The sequence below is a fragment of the Ursus maritimus genome, unplaced genomic scaffold, assembly GCF_017311325.1.
Source record: "Ursus maritimus isolate PB19 unplaced genomic scaffold, ASM1731132v1 scaffold_18, whole genome shotgun sequence".
NCBI classification, from domain to species: Eukaryota; Metazoa; Chordata; class Mammalia; order Carnivora; family Ursidae; genus Ursus; species Ursus maritimus.
Genome location: NW_024424230.1, coordinates 55,379,212 through 55,397,572, shown reverse-complemented (window position 1 = coordinate 55,397,572; position 18,361 = coordinate 55,379,212). Strand labels below are relative to the sequence as shown.

At 41.4% G+C, this 18,361-nt stretch overlaps 1 protein-coding gene across 1 annotated transcript in view; it reads right to left on the bottom strand.

The window, feature by feature from the left end:
• Window positions 1-18,361, bottom strand: part of PTPRM (protein tyrosine phosphatase receptor type M) — a 749,396-nt gene that overhangs the window by 375,902 nt on the left and 355,133 nt on the right. The window contains exons 7-8 of the mRNA XM_040632384.1: window positions 16,695-16,869; window positions 11,056-11,349 (exon numbers count right to left, since the gene is read on the bottom strand). Of these exons, the coding sequence (XP_040488318.1) occupies window positions 11,056-11,349; window positions 16,695-16,869 (469 nt within the window). The remainder of the gene's footprint in view (window positions 1-11,055; window positions 11,350-16,694; window positions 16,870-18,361) is intronic.

Below are 18,361 nucleotides of genomic sequence, written 5' to 3'. Positions count from 1 at the left end.
TAAAATGTTATTTATGCTGAATTCATAATCCAACTTAAAAGCAATATAGTTTATCTCAAGAATCATGAAATAGCAACATATAATGCTTAACAGAAATACATATTAATAAATATATTATATGTCTATATAATATCTGTATCTTTTCTACTGATAATTTAAGCTAGAAAGGGTTTTCAATGCCAATTGTAAATATGTGTCTGCTGTCACTTGTCTGGAGCTACAGGGAGGAAGGGCTACAACTTGGTCAACAGAAATATTTTACCTGAATAGTTATATTACTTATATTACTCATTCTACAAGTGTAATAACGTGGTTGGAAGATCAGCAATTTTGATATCAAACAGTTCTATTATCATTCTTATTTTAATAATAGGTGTAACCACACTTCCTAATAAAATTTCTTGTATTTGTAGTTCTAATTTCGTTTATATGCATTATTCATTTTTAAAGCTTTCTATTCACTTGCAATTTATTCTAATAAGTAATATAATTACCAGTTCTTTATATTCTTAAAATCAATTTATAAAAAATATTACCCAAACAAAGAAGCATGGTTAACCCTCATAAACTAAAATCTTGACAGATCATCAGGGTTTCATAATTTGTTGTTATTACTGTGCAAGTCTTAGTTCTCATTTATTTTACTTCTTATTAACTTAGTTTTTAACCTCACGAGCAGCTTTATCCTTACAGAATGGAGGAGGAGAGTTCTAATTAGAGGCCAAATGCCATAGAACGTGCTCTGATGAGTTACCTGTGCACATGAATGGGGACACATATGGCGAGAGCTGGTTTGATAGGAGGAGGAATGTGGGCATGCTTAGGGAAGAATGAGTAGAAGCACACAGACGTGTGAGGTCAAAGATAAAATACATCTATTTCTCATCTCATGACATTGCTGCATCTGAGGTTCCAGGTACAAACATATGGTGTACCTGGTAAGTTAAGAGTAAGTGACCTTTTCCTAGTATGTTCTGGAGACAAAGGCCCTCCTGAGACCAGGTCTTTCTGTTCTTTTTTTTTTTTTTTTTTTTTAAGATTTTATTTATTTATTTGACAGAGAGAGAGAGAGACAGCCAGAGAGAGGGAACACAAGCAGGGGGAGTGGGAGAGGAAGAAGCAGGCTTCCAGTGGAGGAGCCTGATGCAGGGCTCGATCCCATAACACCAGGATCACGCCCTGAGCCAAAGGCAGACACTTAACGAGTGAGCCACCAGGTGCCCCATAGGTCTTTCTGTACTTGAGTCAGGGGCAGAGAATACAGGTAAGGCTGTCTAGAAGCAGTCTTCACAGAAGACTTGACCTTAGATTGGATCCTTAGACCCAGAGCATCAGAACCCTCATCTCTAGGGACACCTGAGTGGCTCAGTCAGTTAAGCATTTGCCTTCGGCTCAGGTCATGATCTCAGAGTTCCGGGATCGAGCCCCATGTTGGGCTCCCTGCTCAGTGGGGAGTCTGCTTCTCCCTCTCCTTCTGTGTGTGCGCGTGCTCTCTCTCTCTCTCAAATAAATAAATCTTTATAAAGAGAACCCTCATTTCTAATCTCATTCAATAAGGGTCCTCAACTTCCTTGAGGTCCGAGGGTAAACAAGCAAAAGGAAAGACGTCCCCCCAAAACACTGTCTTAGGCTGCCTTGTGTGCTAAGCAAACTGTGGTTGTCAAGCTTTGTGTGTTCTGGGCAAACTTGGAGGTGTCAGGGACTGGGGCAGTACTCTTCAAAGGGTCAAAGTGTCAAAAGCACTCCTCAAGTCAACAATAATCACAACACATGCACTATCACAGAGTAGCAGTGTCGCTTATGTGAGTAAAGCGTTCACACTTACCCTCTTTTCTTTGCCACCCTTCAGTGACTCTGGGTCATACATGGTTTTCTAACCTGACAACACTTGGAAGAGTCAAAAATGCAATGTTCCCTCAGTTCCAGTGAACACACAATCATTTTTTCACATCAGCTTGAGGACATACATATGTTTTTTGTTTTACTTAAAGCAAACTGCAACTTAATGTGTGTGTGTCAAACAAAACCCAACCTACTCAGCTTAACAGTCCTACTGGAAGGGTTTACCATAATAGTATGTATCCTCAGTTGTGACGAGTTTATTAATTTTATAAACTGATCAGAATTTACTAGCAAGCCTACTTCAAATTGCGGGTGCACCAGGTGACCAAAGTACTCCACTAGCCATTTTTCATGCATTAGCACATTTACTTCTCCTGGCAGTGCTGTGAAGAAGAACGTGTTCATACCAGTGGAAAATGGACCAGAATTATCTGGAAGCTTAGGCCCAGAATGGGTAAGTAATTTGTCGAACTATTTTTAGTTATTATTATCAGAACCAGCACTCGCTCCAAGTCAGTCAGACTTTAAAACAAAAGAAGTTAACCAATGGGCATTCTCTTCCCTGAATTGATCCAGAATATTTACAAAGGCAGTAACAAAATCACAAACTGTTATAATTTACAATGGTCAATCACGCTCTGAGTCCTGTCAACAAACCTAAGCATGCAGTACATATTGAACACGCCTGGGAACGCCAGTAGAGTATAAATGCTTCCACAGACACCATAAAACACTACTCAATTGCATCATAATTTGACAAGGAACTAATAAAAATTAATAATTTCATTATCAATACTTCCTTTTTTTTGCCAAATATATAAAAGATTTGGGGAAAGATTTAGATAACCCAAGACCTTTTTAATTGTCCAAATAAAATTTAGTAGGTGTCTTCCTTTTCTAGAAGATACTGACATGGAAGCAGAGGTGTTCTCAAGCATTCCGGCTGCTTTAGGATGTGACTCAGCACACTGCAGTTGGTGCTCGGTTAGGGGCTGATACTGCTAATGCCGACGTTTCTCCATGATAGCGAACCCCTCTGACAGAGGCTGACAGATCAGAGCACTAGAACAAGGAACTTGGTCAAGCCCCTGACTGACAGATGTACAAAACGCACCTGTGCGGGTTTTGTGATTTTTTCTTTTTCAGTGTTAAATGGCCCATTAGACACAGCTGGGAGAGGGCAAAGGCCATTGACTGATCGTCCCCAGAGCCTTCTCTTAATTTCTCCATCTCCTCAGTTTATTCGAAGCTACACAGGAAGCTGCCTACAAAGGTTTCCAAATCGTGCCTAGATGTACTGTTGGTAGGCTCATTCTTCACAGCCTGACACCTTCCAGAGAACTCTCAGGGGGACTTCAAGAGTCACTGGGTAACTCTAAGAGCAAAAACCCCCGTTTGGTCTTTCTGGAGCCCTATCCAAACCTCTCCTAGAAAACCACCTGAGTAGTTGCACCTGCACTGCCCCCCTCAGATGCCACGCCCTTGGGCTCACGCGGGGAGAGTGCCGGCCCAGTGTTTAAAGGCAGGAGGGCCGGAGGTGTAGGTATCACAAAGCCTCTGGGGCATAAGGACCTGGAAGGAAGGTGCTGAGTGTATTACAAATAAAAACGTGCTGCACTGCTACAATGTTCCTGCCCTCTACCCAAATGCAAGGACGCTACTCAGTGCAATGTATTTACATCTAGAGTCTAAAGCGAAGATACTTTTTATGCCCTTTTAATGTTTATAATTAAAAAAGGTTCTTAATGGTTTAATGTGTTGGAAATGCATTAAAAACACGATGCCCTTTGGCAGAGCTGTTTCAGAAGTAGAATTAGAACACTTTAATTTTTTCCTGGTAAATAAACTTAAATTAAAAATAAATTATGTTCCATTCAGTGAGGTCTCTGGTCTGTATTCCCTGTGAATAATAGCCATTGTTAGATCTTAGAGAGGCTCGCACCTGCCCCCGAGTGCCCATGGGTCACCCTTGCAAGTCCAAATGCATATTGTAACACCAGTGGTAGTTTTGTACAGAAACGACAAATCGGGCTATCCTTGATTTGGGAAAAAAAAAATAACAAATCAGGTTTTGGCAGGGTTTAATTTCAGATCAGCCCCATTCTAACCAAAATGATTCTTTTTCTCCCCCAGGAAGAACTAAGACTAATAAATAAACAGACACAGCGAGGCTGGCCTTCAGTGGAATGCAGGGATCATACAGGGTGGGCTTCACAGAAGGCCCCCTCGCTGAGAAGCTATCATGCCTCTTTGCCCATACGTGTTTTTAAAATGAGTCTCTCCAGTGTCACGTTTAGCAAATATGAGAATTAACATTTTCAAAACAATATTAACCTAAATCTCATGAGACTTAGACTAGAGCAGGGAGGACAGAGGGTGCTACTGTAGAAAGCACACTAAAGACATCCTCAGGGTGTGTGATGAAAGACAACATGATACCCTAGCCCTGTAGCCAGCAGAGCATTCCCAGGGCCAGGGCTGCTGACCCCTTGGTCACGTATGCAAGGTGTTCACAAAGTCAACGGCCAGGGCACAGGACAGCAAACAGACACAAATACATTTGTTCTCATGCAACACCAGTTCGGCTGCCATCACAAAGGAGAGCAGATACATGAAAACACAGCATACTGGACTGGACACAAACTCAATCCCTCCCAGACAGCAGAGCATCGGAAGGTGCAGGGACTCAAAGCAGATGAGAAATACGTCCCACATCTGGTGTCACTGAAGGTACTACAGAAAAGATAGCTATAATTGCCTGTTATCAAAGCAACTGAGTAGAACAAAAATACATTTTAATGTAACATATATTTGAAGTTTCTTTTTTTTTTGAAGGTTGGTTAACATTTTATTTTTTTATAATAATATTTTTTAATATGTTAGTCACCATACAGTACATCCCTGGTTTTTGATGTAAAGTTCGATGATTCATTAGTTGCGTATAACACCCAGTGCACCATGCAATACGTGCCCTCCTTACTACCCATCACCAGCCTATCCCATTCCCCACCCCCCTCCCCTCTGAAGCCCTCAGTTTGTTTCCCAGAGTCCACAGTCTCTCGTGCTTCATTTGAAGTTTCTATCACAATTATGTAGAAGGTTCTGATGAGGTATCTATAGAACAAATCTACGCCTCTGTGCAAATAAGTATAAAATGTACCCACTTTACTAGTTTGAAAGAACGGTGCATTATAAAGAGCACTCTAATTTCTTGTATCACTCTTTATCCAGTGGTTGACGGGATGGCTATACCCTTCTGACACAGTACTTCTCAGGTACTTATTTGTACTTTGACTCTGAAAGCACAGCAGTACCACCTGCTTTGGTAGGCAAGATTTCCATGAGTCATAACGATGAAGCGTTTTTTAATACATTGAGCATTATTAATTTCATTGAAAACCCGAGTTGGTGCGTAAAGTCTCAAAATAGTTTACAAAGAATCACATAAACGAAGTATACACAATACAATTACCAGAGTAATTAAAAAGGTACAATCACACATGCTATAATATGAATGAACCTTACGGACATAATGCTAACGGAATGAGCCAGTAATGAAAGGACATGTTTTTCACGGTGCCACTTACATGAGGTACCTTGAGTAGTTAAATTCATAGAGACAGAAAGCAGAATGGTAGTTGGCAGGGCCTGCAAAAGGGGGGATAGGGGATTTGTATGGCTAGAGAGTTTCACTTTTGCAAAATAAATTAGTTCTAGAGATTGAATGTACTCAACACCATTGAACTGCACACTCAGAAATGATTAAAATGGTAAATTTTATGTTATGTGATTTTACAATTAAAAAATAAAAGATAACCTAATAAAAACTCTCCTGCTTCTCTCCATTCTCTCTCTTCTGTATAGCATTTCTCATAGCATAGATACTATACACACACACACACACACACACACACACACACACATATATATATATATATTTTTTTTCCCCTGCACACTTCCTCCCTCAATAGATCAACTCTAATGGCGGATCTTGTCCTGTTCCTCTCCCCTCAGAGGCAGGAACAGTGTCTTGGAAATAAGGGTGTTCGATAAATATCTCATGAGTAAATTTTTTTAAAGGTACAATCATTCTTTTTCCCCCCAGATTTTTAGTTATGTTAATTCTAAAGAACACATTTCAGTTAGGCTTTTTTTTTTCTTTTCACTCTCACCGATCTTAATGGTTAGGTCATTTGTTTATCACCATCCTTTTAACTCCTGGGTCCAGTTGTTAGCAAGTCACTTAGACCCAGTTAAACAATAACTAGGATACATAAAAAGCAATATCCCAAAATAAAACACATAAAGAGTCTACTGTGAAAATTAATCTAATAGCATCTCCCATTTCTCTTTTTCAAGTAGCTACCACTTAGTGGCTTCTGATACATAGCTGTACATAATTGTAAGAATATAAGATATAATAGAAAACACAAACTAAATTATATTTTGCCTAAGTGGATACTGAAGTAATGTCAGCTCTCTGAGGTTACCCAACTACAGCTGAACTGCAAATTTAGAAAAAAATACCTGGGTATGTGTGTAAATCTTGAAACTAGCTCCTTACTATAATCATTTTTTTTTAAATACCCCATATAGGCAGAACATTTTATCACTTGTAAAATCCCTTTACAGATAATATCTGACCTGATCTTCACAAACACCTCTGATACAATCAGGGCAGATGTCACTGCCCTTATTTAAAGATAAGGAGACAGAACCAGAGAAGCTAAGTGATTTGATCAAGGTCACATGTGGAGCGCCTGTGCATATATTTGAAAATAATTTTCAGAAACATAAGCAGCAAGAGCTCTGGAAGTGTGCTACCATACAATTCTTGAAAGAAATCAGACCAGGTAATGAGATTGTGTCTACTAGCCCCACATGAAAATCAATTCCATTGCCCAGAGAAGGACAATAAATACTGATCCTGCCATTTTAATGCAAGAAGCGAAATACATTTTCATGGGTGTCACCAAAACACGACAGGACAGGTCTCACTGGTGCAACACATAAATGGAAATGGAGAGCTTGTCCAAAAGAAACAGATTTAATAGAAGAAATGAGAGAATGACACGTGTCATGAACGCAGGGCTCCACTGCAGAGAATTCTATGAGCCCGTACTATAAAACTGGTCCTCAGATTTTCAATTTACCAGGTAGGTAATATTTGTAACACATCTAGGGCAATGAAATCAGATTGCTAACATCCAATTATTTTGATTGAAAATGTTAAAACATATTAAAATATTTTTTTAAAATGGCAGTTAACTTTTATTGACCATTTGCTATATGTCAGGTTCTGTTCTAGGCACCTTACACACAGTAGCTCAGTAAGGCTTCATGGCCACACTATAAGATATATATATATATGTATATATACATATATATATATATATTTTAAGATTTTATTTATTTTTTTTGTCAGAGAGAGAGAGAGAGAGAGAGAGCACAAGCAGGGGAGCGGCAGGCAGAAGGAGAAGCAAACTCCCCAGTGAGCAAGGAGCCCCATGTGGGACTCGATCCCAGGACCCTGAGATCATGACCTGAGATGAAGGCAGATACTTAACCGACTGAGCCACCCAGGTGTCCCAAGATACATATTTTTGTCATCAGCCCTGTTTTACAGATAAAGCAATGGAAGTCAAGAGAAGATCAGCAGTTTTCCTGTGGTCCCGTGTACAGCTCCGGGCAGAGCCAGAACTCAGTCCCTGGCAGCAGGGTCCCAAGTCTGTGTTTTCAGCTGCTGACTGTGGCTCTATACCCTCCAGCATCATCATTTAGTAAAAGGGATACTTTAACACAAAAACCAGGCAGCGTATCTCAAAATAGGAGTCATTTCTTCAAATTTAATCTATGTAGCAGTATTAAAAACTCACTATTTCCCCCGTTTCTGCTCAAACTTTTGTAAGCATCATCACAGACCTCCCTCCATGGGTCGGCAGAGCAGGACTGGATAAGCACAAGAACGGAGTTTCTGGACAAGGATAAAATAAAAATGAAAGTCAAAGACTTTCAGGGCAGAAACATACGATGGATCATCTCCTTAGAAAGAGGACAACACATGAATCACAGAATCTTCATGTCAAAGACATCTGCAGGGTCAGCCAGTTCAACCCTTTTCTGAATACGGAAATCACCTTCTGCAATGTCGGGTTCTGCGTGAACGGGTCAGCCACTGGAAACTCACTACTCATGATTCAGTGCTTGTCAAATTTGTACAGACCCTCTGTTCTCCTCCATCACCCTTCTAAATTCTTTTCATCATTCCTCATTGGTAGAGCAAGGTTCCAGAACCTTTCCTAACCTGGGTGCTATCCCTAGAGTATAGTCCATTTCGTGCTCTCTTTCTTAAAATGCAGGGAGCGGAAATCAGTGTGATAATTATTGGGAGGCTAATTAGCTCTGGTACAATAAGACTATCACCTCCTTCAACATGGGTGTTTGACTTTCTTATGCAACCTAAGATTATAGTAGACTGTGTGTGTGTGTGTGTGTGTGTGTGTGTGTGTGTGTGTGTGTGTCTGGTGGGGGGGATGGTGGTAAGGAAATAACAGTCCAGAGTGATATGGGTCATATTGTAGATTCCTATGCATTTAAGCCAAATTCTCAATCTCTTTTATATATGCTGCGGCGTAATTTTATTACTGTAATTCCACAGTAGTACTGTTGGGTTTTAAACCACACAGGATGAATGTGCAATTACTCCTGCTACGTATCACCCTATTAGAATCATCCACTGTTCAAGCCTGGCCAAGGACAATTTCCATCTACTTCGCAGAATGCTTAGAGGCCCTCCCAGCTTATAAGCTCCATGACTTGCTCTCTGTGAGCCCCAAATGCTCACAACCATCCAAGTGACAGTTGGGGACCATCCCAGACTGTCTAGTCTCTAGTCTGCAGCCCCTGTGTCCCTCCTTGTACCTCACGCCTTCCACCGTGTCCCATTGCTCGTCAGCCACAGACAGCAGTCTTATCTTCACTTTTTCTCAAAAGCCTCAGGTCAAGAAAGGGTGAAACTATTTTTTTTTCATACAGTAAAGAGAAATTTGACTCCACTTTCCTCACCCACCTCCAATGCCTCCCCCCTCTTGTTTCTAGCTCTGACTCTCCGACCTAACACACTCCTATTTCCTAAGACTGACTTGTCCAACCACAGCTATTTTGACCGTGTTCCAGGTCCGCGCATGACCCTCCAGGAGTCATGTCAACCTCGGGCTGCAAAAACTGAAGAGCATGTTTCGTCATTAGGCTTCCATGCTTACGTGAGGTTGAATACCTCTGAAGGCATAGTGTTGGAATGCAAATATCAATTCAAAATTGGTTTTAATTTCTTTTAAAAATACTGCCAATCTGTGATAAAAGGTATGCTGTCTCTTTGAGAGTTATACATCTACACTTCAGGCAGCAATAAAAAAAATCCAAGCATTATATTCAGGGGAAATGTATATTACAGTTGTGTCAGTAGCTGAAATGTACACGCAGAAAACCCAAGAGACAGGACAAAATCTGTAAGGGAGAACAGGGCGGAAAACATTAAGTAGGCGGGGTTGTTAGTGACAAGAATGAAACAGATGGCGTCCTCTCTCCAGTCTAGACAATGGAATTCTAACCCTTTTTTGGACGGAGAGGGAGACTATATATTGTTGTGCCCAAAATAGGATTCCTTAAAATCACACTGAAGTGAACTAGCACTAACCGTGCCGCTCACGGAGCATGCCTGGAGGACAGAGGGTCCTGCGGGCTCCTGTGTCCCCACCCATAATAAGGGGGTGTCAGCGTCTGCCGGGAGCCTTCACAAGGCAGTTATCAAATCAATAACAGGTTCGAAAGCAATGCCTCTACTGTGAAATGATCTATCTGGTGTTATACATCGCTACTGTTTGCCCTGAAACAGATGGGATCATATCAGAAATTATTTCACAAAAAAGAAAGGCAGTTTGATTCAACTACAGAGACAGAGGAGATGCCATCGTTTGGAGACATGAGGAAGAGAAAGCGTTTTCAAACTCCTTTCTCCTTGGGCCCGGCAGCCCAGGCTGTGTGAAGGGCCGGTCCAGAGCCGCAGTTCGCTCCAGGGACCCCACAGCCGGCAGTGGGGCAGCAAAACAGACGCAGGGGTGCCTAGAACCGGCCCAGCACTCATCCCCAGAAGGTGGCTGTTCCCTTTTCTGTGAAATTCAACACCACCACCACCTCAAGAACAGACTTCGCCCACGAGTGTTGAACTTGCGGAAGCAATATACAACCTATTACAAAGGAAAAAATGGAACATCTACAGCTGTTCAGCTTTCATCATTTCTCCTACCAGCCAGGGCCAGACTGTGCTTTGAGAACTTTCAAAACTTAAAAAAGAAATGACACATATGGCTGTGTCTACTTAAGTAACACTATCTGCAGAATCAATTAATTCCATAAAAATTTACTGAATCGCCTCCCCTCAGCCCACCATCCAATACAGAGATTCTTCACGTAACTGAGGAAAGAACGCTTGAGTGTCCCAATATATTATTTCTCTACTTCCCTAGCAGAGAAGTAGCCATACAGACACAGCACTATCGCCTCTCTGGGAGCTTTTCTTTAGGTTTTGATTTTTATAAGACGCTACATTTCTCCCTCTATCAACCCTACTTTATTTAAGCTGTGAACCGGGTTCAGCACAGTCAATTAGAACTTTATAATCTCAACTTGAAGACGGCAGGCGGCCCACAAATCACCCTGGCTTATTTTACAAATGGGCCCCGTGTCATTGGCAAGCAGCCCCTCCATTAAATATCCATCAATAAAAACACAGCTTTAAAGCTATCTCTAGGATAGAATCTATTATTCCAATGCCCCTCCAGGCTAAAAGCACATTAACGGTGAACATAAAACAAGGGGACCAGGGTGAGAGGATCTGACCTATGCGCAGACATCATTAAAGGAGACAGTTTCTGTCAACTGTAGGGAGAATTCCTGCACCAACTAGATGATACTCACAGGAAAGCGTAAATAAAAATAGTAAAAAAGGAGGTAGAGGTTACCTGAAGATACCAAGCCTTGAGGTCCCAAAGCCCACAGGCTGGCGGGCTACCGTCCAGAGGCGAAGGGAATTATTCGTTCCCGTGGAGGATGCTGACAGAGCTGGGGAAGCGTATTAACCACCTAATAAACACCATGCTGCACGTCAACACCCAGAAAGACGGTACCGACTCGCCCGAGGTGTCCCTTACTCACCGGCACACTTGGTTCTGGTTCTGAGAGCTGGCCCAGGAGACCCAGTGCCGCCCTCGCCCGGCCTGGTGAGCAGCACACTGATCTCGTACTCCGTGTCCGGGTCGAGGTGCCCGATTTTGTAACTCGTGGAATCCACCGGCTGTCGGTCGTTCCAGCTCCCGCTTGCCGTGCAGTACTCCACCTCTCGGGCCACAATGGGCCCGTCCCCATTGATGGAGTTGGCGTTGAGTTGAATCCAGAGGTAGGTTGCCCCCACGGAGGCCAGCTGAGGTGGAGCGATGGGAACGGGGGGCTCTGGAAGGGAAATCAGAGAGCCATCTTTCAGACACGTTGCTCTTCTGTTTTAAAGCAGCTCAACGTACACCAATTATTAAAATATGGAAGCTGTGAACATGTCAGGAATGAAGTGAAGAGAATGGTTTTGTTGAGGTTATTAAGAAAAAGCATACTGGTGAAGACTTTCAAAATGTTCAAATTTGTGAAATAAACCATCTTTCAAACCTAAGCTTGCTCAAGTAGGGATACCCCCAGTTTGTTTTAGGACACAACTCATTTTTCTCAGGCTCAAAGGACTTTTCTTCCCCACTAAAAGTAACTTGCTAAAGTTCTCGCAATGGTAGTACTTAAGCCCCAGGAGGCACTTTATCGCCCACTTCCTTATTGAGATTGACTTCAAAATCATCACAGGTGCTGGTTACCTATCTCATTAAATTCAGTTTCCTTATATTTATTATTCCACAGATATCATCAGTTTTAAAACATGGCCAGAATTATAGTTTCTCTCATCATAAATGCATTTCCAGGATGACTTCTTGCCCAAAACACCATCCCAGTGGACTCATTCAGCCACAGGAGAAGTAAGACGTCTGGGTAATAAAGCCCATCCCTGCTGCTGTGCAAGGAGCCTCCAGTATGAGTCTTATGAAAGCAGCGAGTAGAAAGAGAAGCTCTAAAGCAAAGTGCAAGCCATGCCCAGCTTGGTAAAATTCTAAGCAATCAATGAAATACTCTTTCAACCTAAGAAAGTCTTTTTCATTGTTTAAAACCTGAGATGGACTCTTTTTCTACATCATTGAGAAGGGAGAAAGAGACAATCTTGTTTTAAATAGTTGCCCCGTCTAGCAGTGAGGTGTTGGTAGAACGGGCTGCCAGGCACCAGGTGAAGGACCCTATATGCCCAATGTCGCTGTACATGATACTGGGAAAGGAGGTAACTGTGCACAATAGCGTATTTCTATCTTCATGAATTTCCATCTGAGGAAAAAAAATGTAAGATCTAGTGACTTTTTTTTTTCGTTTCAGAGGTAGAGCTTAGTGATTCATCAGTTGCATATAACACCCAGTGCTCATTCCATCAGATGCCCTCCTTAAGGCCCATCACTCAGCTACCCTATCCCCCCCACCTCCCCTCCTACAACCCTCAGTTTGTTTCCTAAAGTTCAGTGTCTTTTATGGTTTGGCTCCCTTTCTGATTTTTTTTTCAGGCATGTTTCCACAGGTGGTTTGTGTCTTTTTGGGCTGTGTGTGTGTATGTGTTTCAACTCCTCAGTTAGCATATCTGAATGCACAAAAAATAAAGCCTGCTATGTTCTGTTGCTGGCATATGCTGGCTTCTATCTGCAAATTCTGTGAGCTCTGCAGCAGACAATCAACTGATCACGGTTCTGTTTCCTGCNNNGGGATCTCATGGCAGCTAGGACCATCTGACCTTGGCCCTTGAGATGATACCTGGTGGACCCCTAGACTAAGATACCAATAGCAACAGTTCTCTTTGTTGGGTGGGGGTGTCTTTGTTCTTATTCTGTATTCAAGGTGCGATGAATCTTACTGACTTTCAACAATAGCTGGGAAATCTCAGTAGACAGAGTCAAAATAAACACTAAAGGATGAATTGTATTTGAAAGACTACAAAATTCATGTAAACTTACTAAAATATTGTTCCTATTGTTTATAAACTACAACTTTGTGTTAGCTTTTCATTTCTTTAAACAGTTCTTACTCAACTCATCATGATTTAACATCAATTTATATCATTAGGCGATTCCTTGAACCGAGACATGAAATGGGCCTTTAATAGTATATCCTAAGGCAGTTATGTAGCCAGGCTGAAAGGGCAGTTAATTACTTTGAAGTTGCAAATGCTAGCAAGGGTTGCTGAACTGCCATTCAAAATATAACTCAGGGGCAAGGCCACGACGGTTAGTGAGCACACCAATTCATTTAGGATGTTGTTACTAGTATCCTAAAATAGACATGTCTTTAATGCTTGCTTGACCTGAGACTATTTTCTCTATTAATTCCCCATGAGGGAAAGTATCAAATATGTGCAATCAAATGAAAGATTCCACTAGAACCTGGAACAATTGCAATAGACATTCCAAGGGACTTTTGGGTTGCTAGAAGAATCCATACAAGAATAAGTCAATATTTAAATTTTGAATAATTTTTCCCAAAGTGAAGGAAGGAAGAAAGGAAGGAAGGAATTCCATCTCTACTAAGTGACAGAAAGAAAATTAAAATACATGATTCAAGTGAAAGTTCACAATTAAAGTATAGTTGACCCTTGAACAACATGGTTTGAACTGCACGGGCCCCCTTATACACGGAGTTTCTGCAGTACTGTAAATGTATTTTCTCTTCCTCATGATTTTATTAACATTTTCTTTTCTCCAGGTTACTGTAAGAATACAGTATATAATACACATACAAAATGTGTGTTATGGGGCACCTGGGTGGCTCAGCCATAAAGCGTCTGCCCTTGGCTCAGGTCATGATCCCAGCGTCCTGGGATCGAGCCCCACATCGGGCTCCCTGCTCGGCGGGAAGCCTGCTTCTCCCTCTCCCTCTCCCCTTGTTTGTGTTCCTTCTCTTGCTGTCTTTCTCTGTCAAATAAATAAACAAAATCTTAAAAACAAAAACAAAAACAAAACAAAATGTGTGTTAATTGACTGCTTATGTTATCGGTAAGCATTCCAGTCAACAACAGGTTAGGAGTTAAGTTTCTGGGGAGTCAAAAGCTATATGTAGATTTTCACTACACAGGGGTTGACACCTCTAACTCTTGCGTTGTTCAAGGGTCAACTGTAATTCTAAACCAAATCAGCAATGCAATGAAAGAATTTATACACGTACAGATATGTGCACATGTATCTAATGATAAACATTTGTGAATGCCTAACACAGTCTCACATAATTAAATGATATTGATATACATGCATATATACACGAATTGTGGAGATTCTATGAAATATTTTTTATGTCCCAGATTATTAAAAGCAGTGGTAAGCATGAATAAGATAGGAGTGACAGTTAAAAAGTGATGTGGGTTTCTTTAGGGGGGCCAAATCAGTATGTGACCTTAAGAAAATTACAAACTCTACAGACGTTAGTTTTTCCCATTTTTAGAAGATCAACACTCCAAATATTACATGCATATAAAAAGGAGTTAAATTATATACAAGTGGCCTCAAAAGTGTCACTGCATATTTTAAAGTAATTATCTCAAGGTAATACTTTATTAAGTATAACATGCTAGTATAATTCAGCATGTTATCTCACTTTAAAATATAAATGATATGAAAAATATGGCCATCAAATTATAAATGGAGGAGAAGTCAAATTTCAGATTTGAGCCACAACTGCAAGCCGGCTGTCCCCGGCTCTGGTCGTGTGCAGAGATGAAAAGAGGTGCCTGGACATTTTTATCACAATGAGCCAAGCTACCAGTATGCCGTCCTCAGACAGGAAAATGCGCTGCGTAAATGTGAATCACAACCCACTCATTCTTTGTGCACACGTTTGTGCTGGAAGACTAGAAATTAATGATTTACTGACGCCACCCAACAAATGAACTTTTCCACAGAGGCCATTTTTAGCAAGGTTCCTAGATTTACATTCTCCTGATAATGAAGCCCGATGCCTCAAGAACAGGGCTGGTCAGAGCGAAACGCTGTAGCAACTATCAATCAGAAAATGGAACACGATCACAGAGAACTGAGCCGGGAGGAACATTAAGTACTAATAATGATAATAAAGAACTCAGCCACGGAACACTGAGGCCGCTGCTTTCCTGGATTTGTTGGGAAATGGTGCCCATTTTCTACTCTGCGACTCCGCGCTTCCCAGAGAGCCTTCTGCAGACACAGAGTTAGTTTTCTCACGGCTACTAAACCTCAACTCAAGTCCAAGCAGACCCCCTGCAGTTTCACCACAAACAAAAATTCCTGAGAATCTGCTGTGGCAAAATATATTAGCGGAGTAGATATTTCAACGTGTATAACATCAGTCATTGCTGCTGGGGGGCAGGCTCACCGATAAATATTTCTCTCGTAAGCCAGGAGTAACTAATATGGCAGCAGGGATTTCACGACAGAGGCATATGCCAAAATCGCCTATAGATTTTAAAACAGAGGCTGTGCCCTCAGAGATTTTCATTTAATACAGGTGCGGTGGGGGCAGGGAAATACAGCGGGGCAGGCATTTAGGTTTTAAAATTCGGAAAGAGGGCAGTGACAAACATTCCTAAATGAAGCTCCCTGATGTACAGGAGCAGAGGGTGAGACTCTCCCCGCTCTCTTCCCCATCATGGCCGTAACAGGCGCTGGCTGCTTACGGCGTACGCTGTTCTAAGTGCCACTCATATACTTTTTGCACTTGACCTTCCTGATCACCCTACGGTGTAGGTGACATTATTCATGTCTATTTTAGACATGAGGAAACAGAAGCACAGAGGGGGCAAGCCCTTGGCCCATGCCCACATAGCTAGCTCTGGAGTTTGAACCCCATGGTCTTTAAAACTGCACAGAGAAATTTGCTCATACAAGGAAGAACCCATCCAGAAGATATCAGCTTTATGTTTCATATTTAACAAATACAGGGGAAAATTTTCCAAAAATAGGCATCATTCTGTTCTCCTAGGACAAAACAGCAATGGCCTGCCACACATCATCTAAAAATGCCTCACAGTACATCTCAAGTCCAAGTTATTCTGTCTGGGACCAAGAATTGCCCTAGCAGTTTAATACCATAAACTCCTCAGCCCACAAAAAAAAAAGCATTAGACCAGAAACGGAAACTTATTTCCCCTCTTTTTTTTTCCCCTCACATCCCACCTCCCTGAATATAATGACTCAATTTTTCAGTCATGCAAAATATAGTAATGGAACCTAACTGCGACATTATGAATGTTAACTCAGTGTTATCAACACGGCTTGTGTGATATGACTGAGCATTTTCATACCAGCACCGCTTCATTTTATTAAGCACCCTGCTATCATAAACACCCTGGCTGGTGAATATTTGCATTTTAAGTGATTTTCTATCAGTAAAAAAAAATTCATTCCTTACAAAAATTTATAGGTTGTAATCTCTGTATACAGAGTTGGCAGAAGAACTTGCCAAGAGCACATTCAGTGCTTTTGTATGCAACTAAACCAACATAAATAAAATACATTTTTCAAAAATATTGCTCACGTGCAAAATTTGTACTTAAAATGCAATCCATCAATATAGCCTGTCACCAAGCTACTGTTTGGAAATAGACAAGGATAAGTTTTCGCTTTAAACAAATAATGAACTCACAACCATCTGACATGTCTATTTTAATAGACTATTTAGGGGCATAAAAATACGTTAAATACCTTTAACTACCAATTCCGCATAGTTTGATATCCCAACACCTCCTTCGGTGCGAATCATGCAGCGGTACTTCCCAGCGTCTCGTTTTGTTGTATTCACGACATTAAAGGAAGCTATGAATCGCCGGGAACTAGTCACCTTTATGTCCTTGAGAGGAGCATCGCGCACATCAATGCCCTGTATAAATGGGGGGGGGACAAAAAGAGACAATATCAGCTGTCATATCGAACCAGCGAGACATGTGATGGCATGTTATCCGTGTTCTTTCCACGTGGATCTGGGTTCCGTGGTTTATTACCCAGGGGCACTAGTTGTAGGGGAACAGCTGGCCGGGAAACCGAAATTCTGCCATGATCAACACTTTCAAGATTGAGGGATGCAAAATTAAGTGTGCAGAAATGTCTTGCCTTTGCCCCTTCAAGATATTAATTATGTTAAGTGAGCTCACCAGGAGTAGAAAAATGCATATGGAAAAATTCTTTATTTGAGCCCAAACGATCACCATTTGGTATTTTCATGCCACTTTATCTTGTGTTTTTATGCTTGGCTAGAAACAAAATTAATTCACACACTACCCTATGGCTGACCTCATTTTATCTATGAACAAATAAATAATTTATTAAGAATTACATTAAAGACATAAGTAGGTATTAACATATTCCTTACCGAACAGGTCAGATGGACTATTCTAAGCTTTATGATGTTCTTCCAGTATACAAAAACCACGTAGATGCTTAATATTATCTGATACTGAAATGCTACAAGAGAAGTTTGTTCCCCATCCCAGGGTTTCAAAACCACATAAAGGATGTTCCCTCCCTGCAGCAGCTTTGTCTTACACCACCCTCAACACATTAAGTACGTCTTTAGCTATGTAGCCTTCGAAATCCATTCTATGCTTCCTATAGTTTAGAGTCTCATAAGAAGGCTACAGATTTTAGTTCTTAGTAGTTGTTTACAATTCCCAGGAAAGAGGCTATCTTTAATATGTCATTTGCAAGCACTGAGTAAAAGATAATGGGCACAGACCCTACGGCTAATGCAGGATGCCAAGCACTTTGCTCACTCAGAATCCGTTTTGGGTGCCAACCAGGTGCCATCAACTGTGTTAAGACATGAGGCTCACAGTGGGGAATGACAGAAGAGCAGTTATGGTGCCCATGCCACTTTAATTAGTGGGAAGTCTAGGCTGGAAATAAACACAGAATGACAAGTGATGGCCAGGGTGGGGAAGGGACAGATCAGATGGCTGGCAGAAATCGCCATCTTTAGATATGGCGGCTGTGGGAGGCCAGTCTGAGGAAGTGAGCTGAAATCTGAAGGGCGAGGAGGAGCTAACCAGGCAAAGGGAGAGGCTTGGAGAGAGGGGGCATTCTATCTAGTGGGTGGAAACCCAGCAGGAAGCCCGAGATGGTCAGAGAGAACTGAAAGCTTTGGACGAAATGAAGGCAGCTGGTGGACCCAGGGAGATAAGGAAGCACCTACGAAACCAGGGACTTGCAGGCTCTATTACAGTGTTTTTATGTACGAGTATGAAAATGCTAAGCTACACATAATAAAACTCATCTATATTACTTGGTGATTTATACTATGCAATGTCTCTTAAAAGCTTTTATCTGTGATTTTTTCCTTTGGCAGTATGCCCTAACGGACATGAATTTGGAGTCAG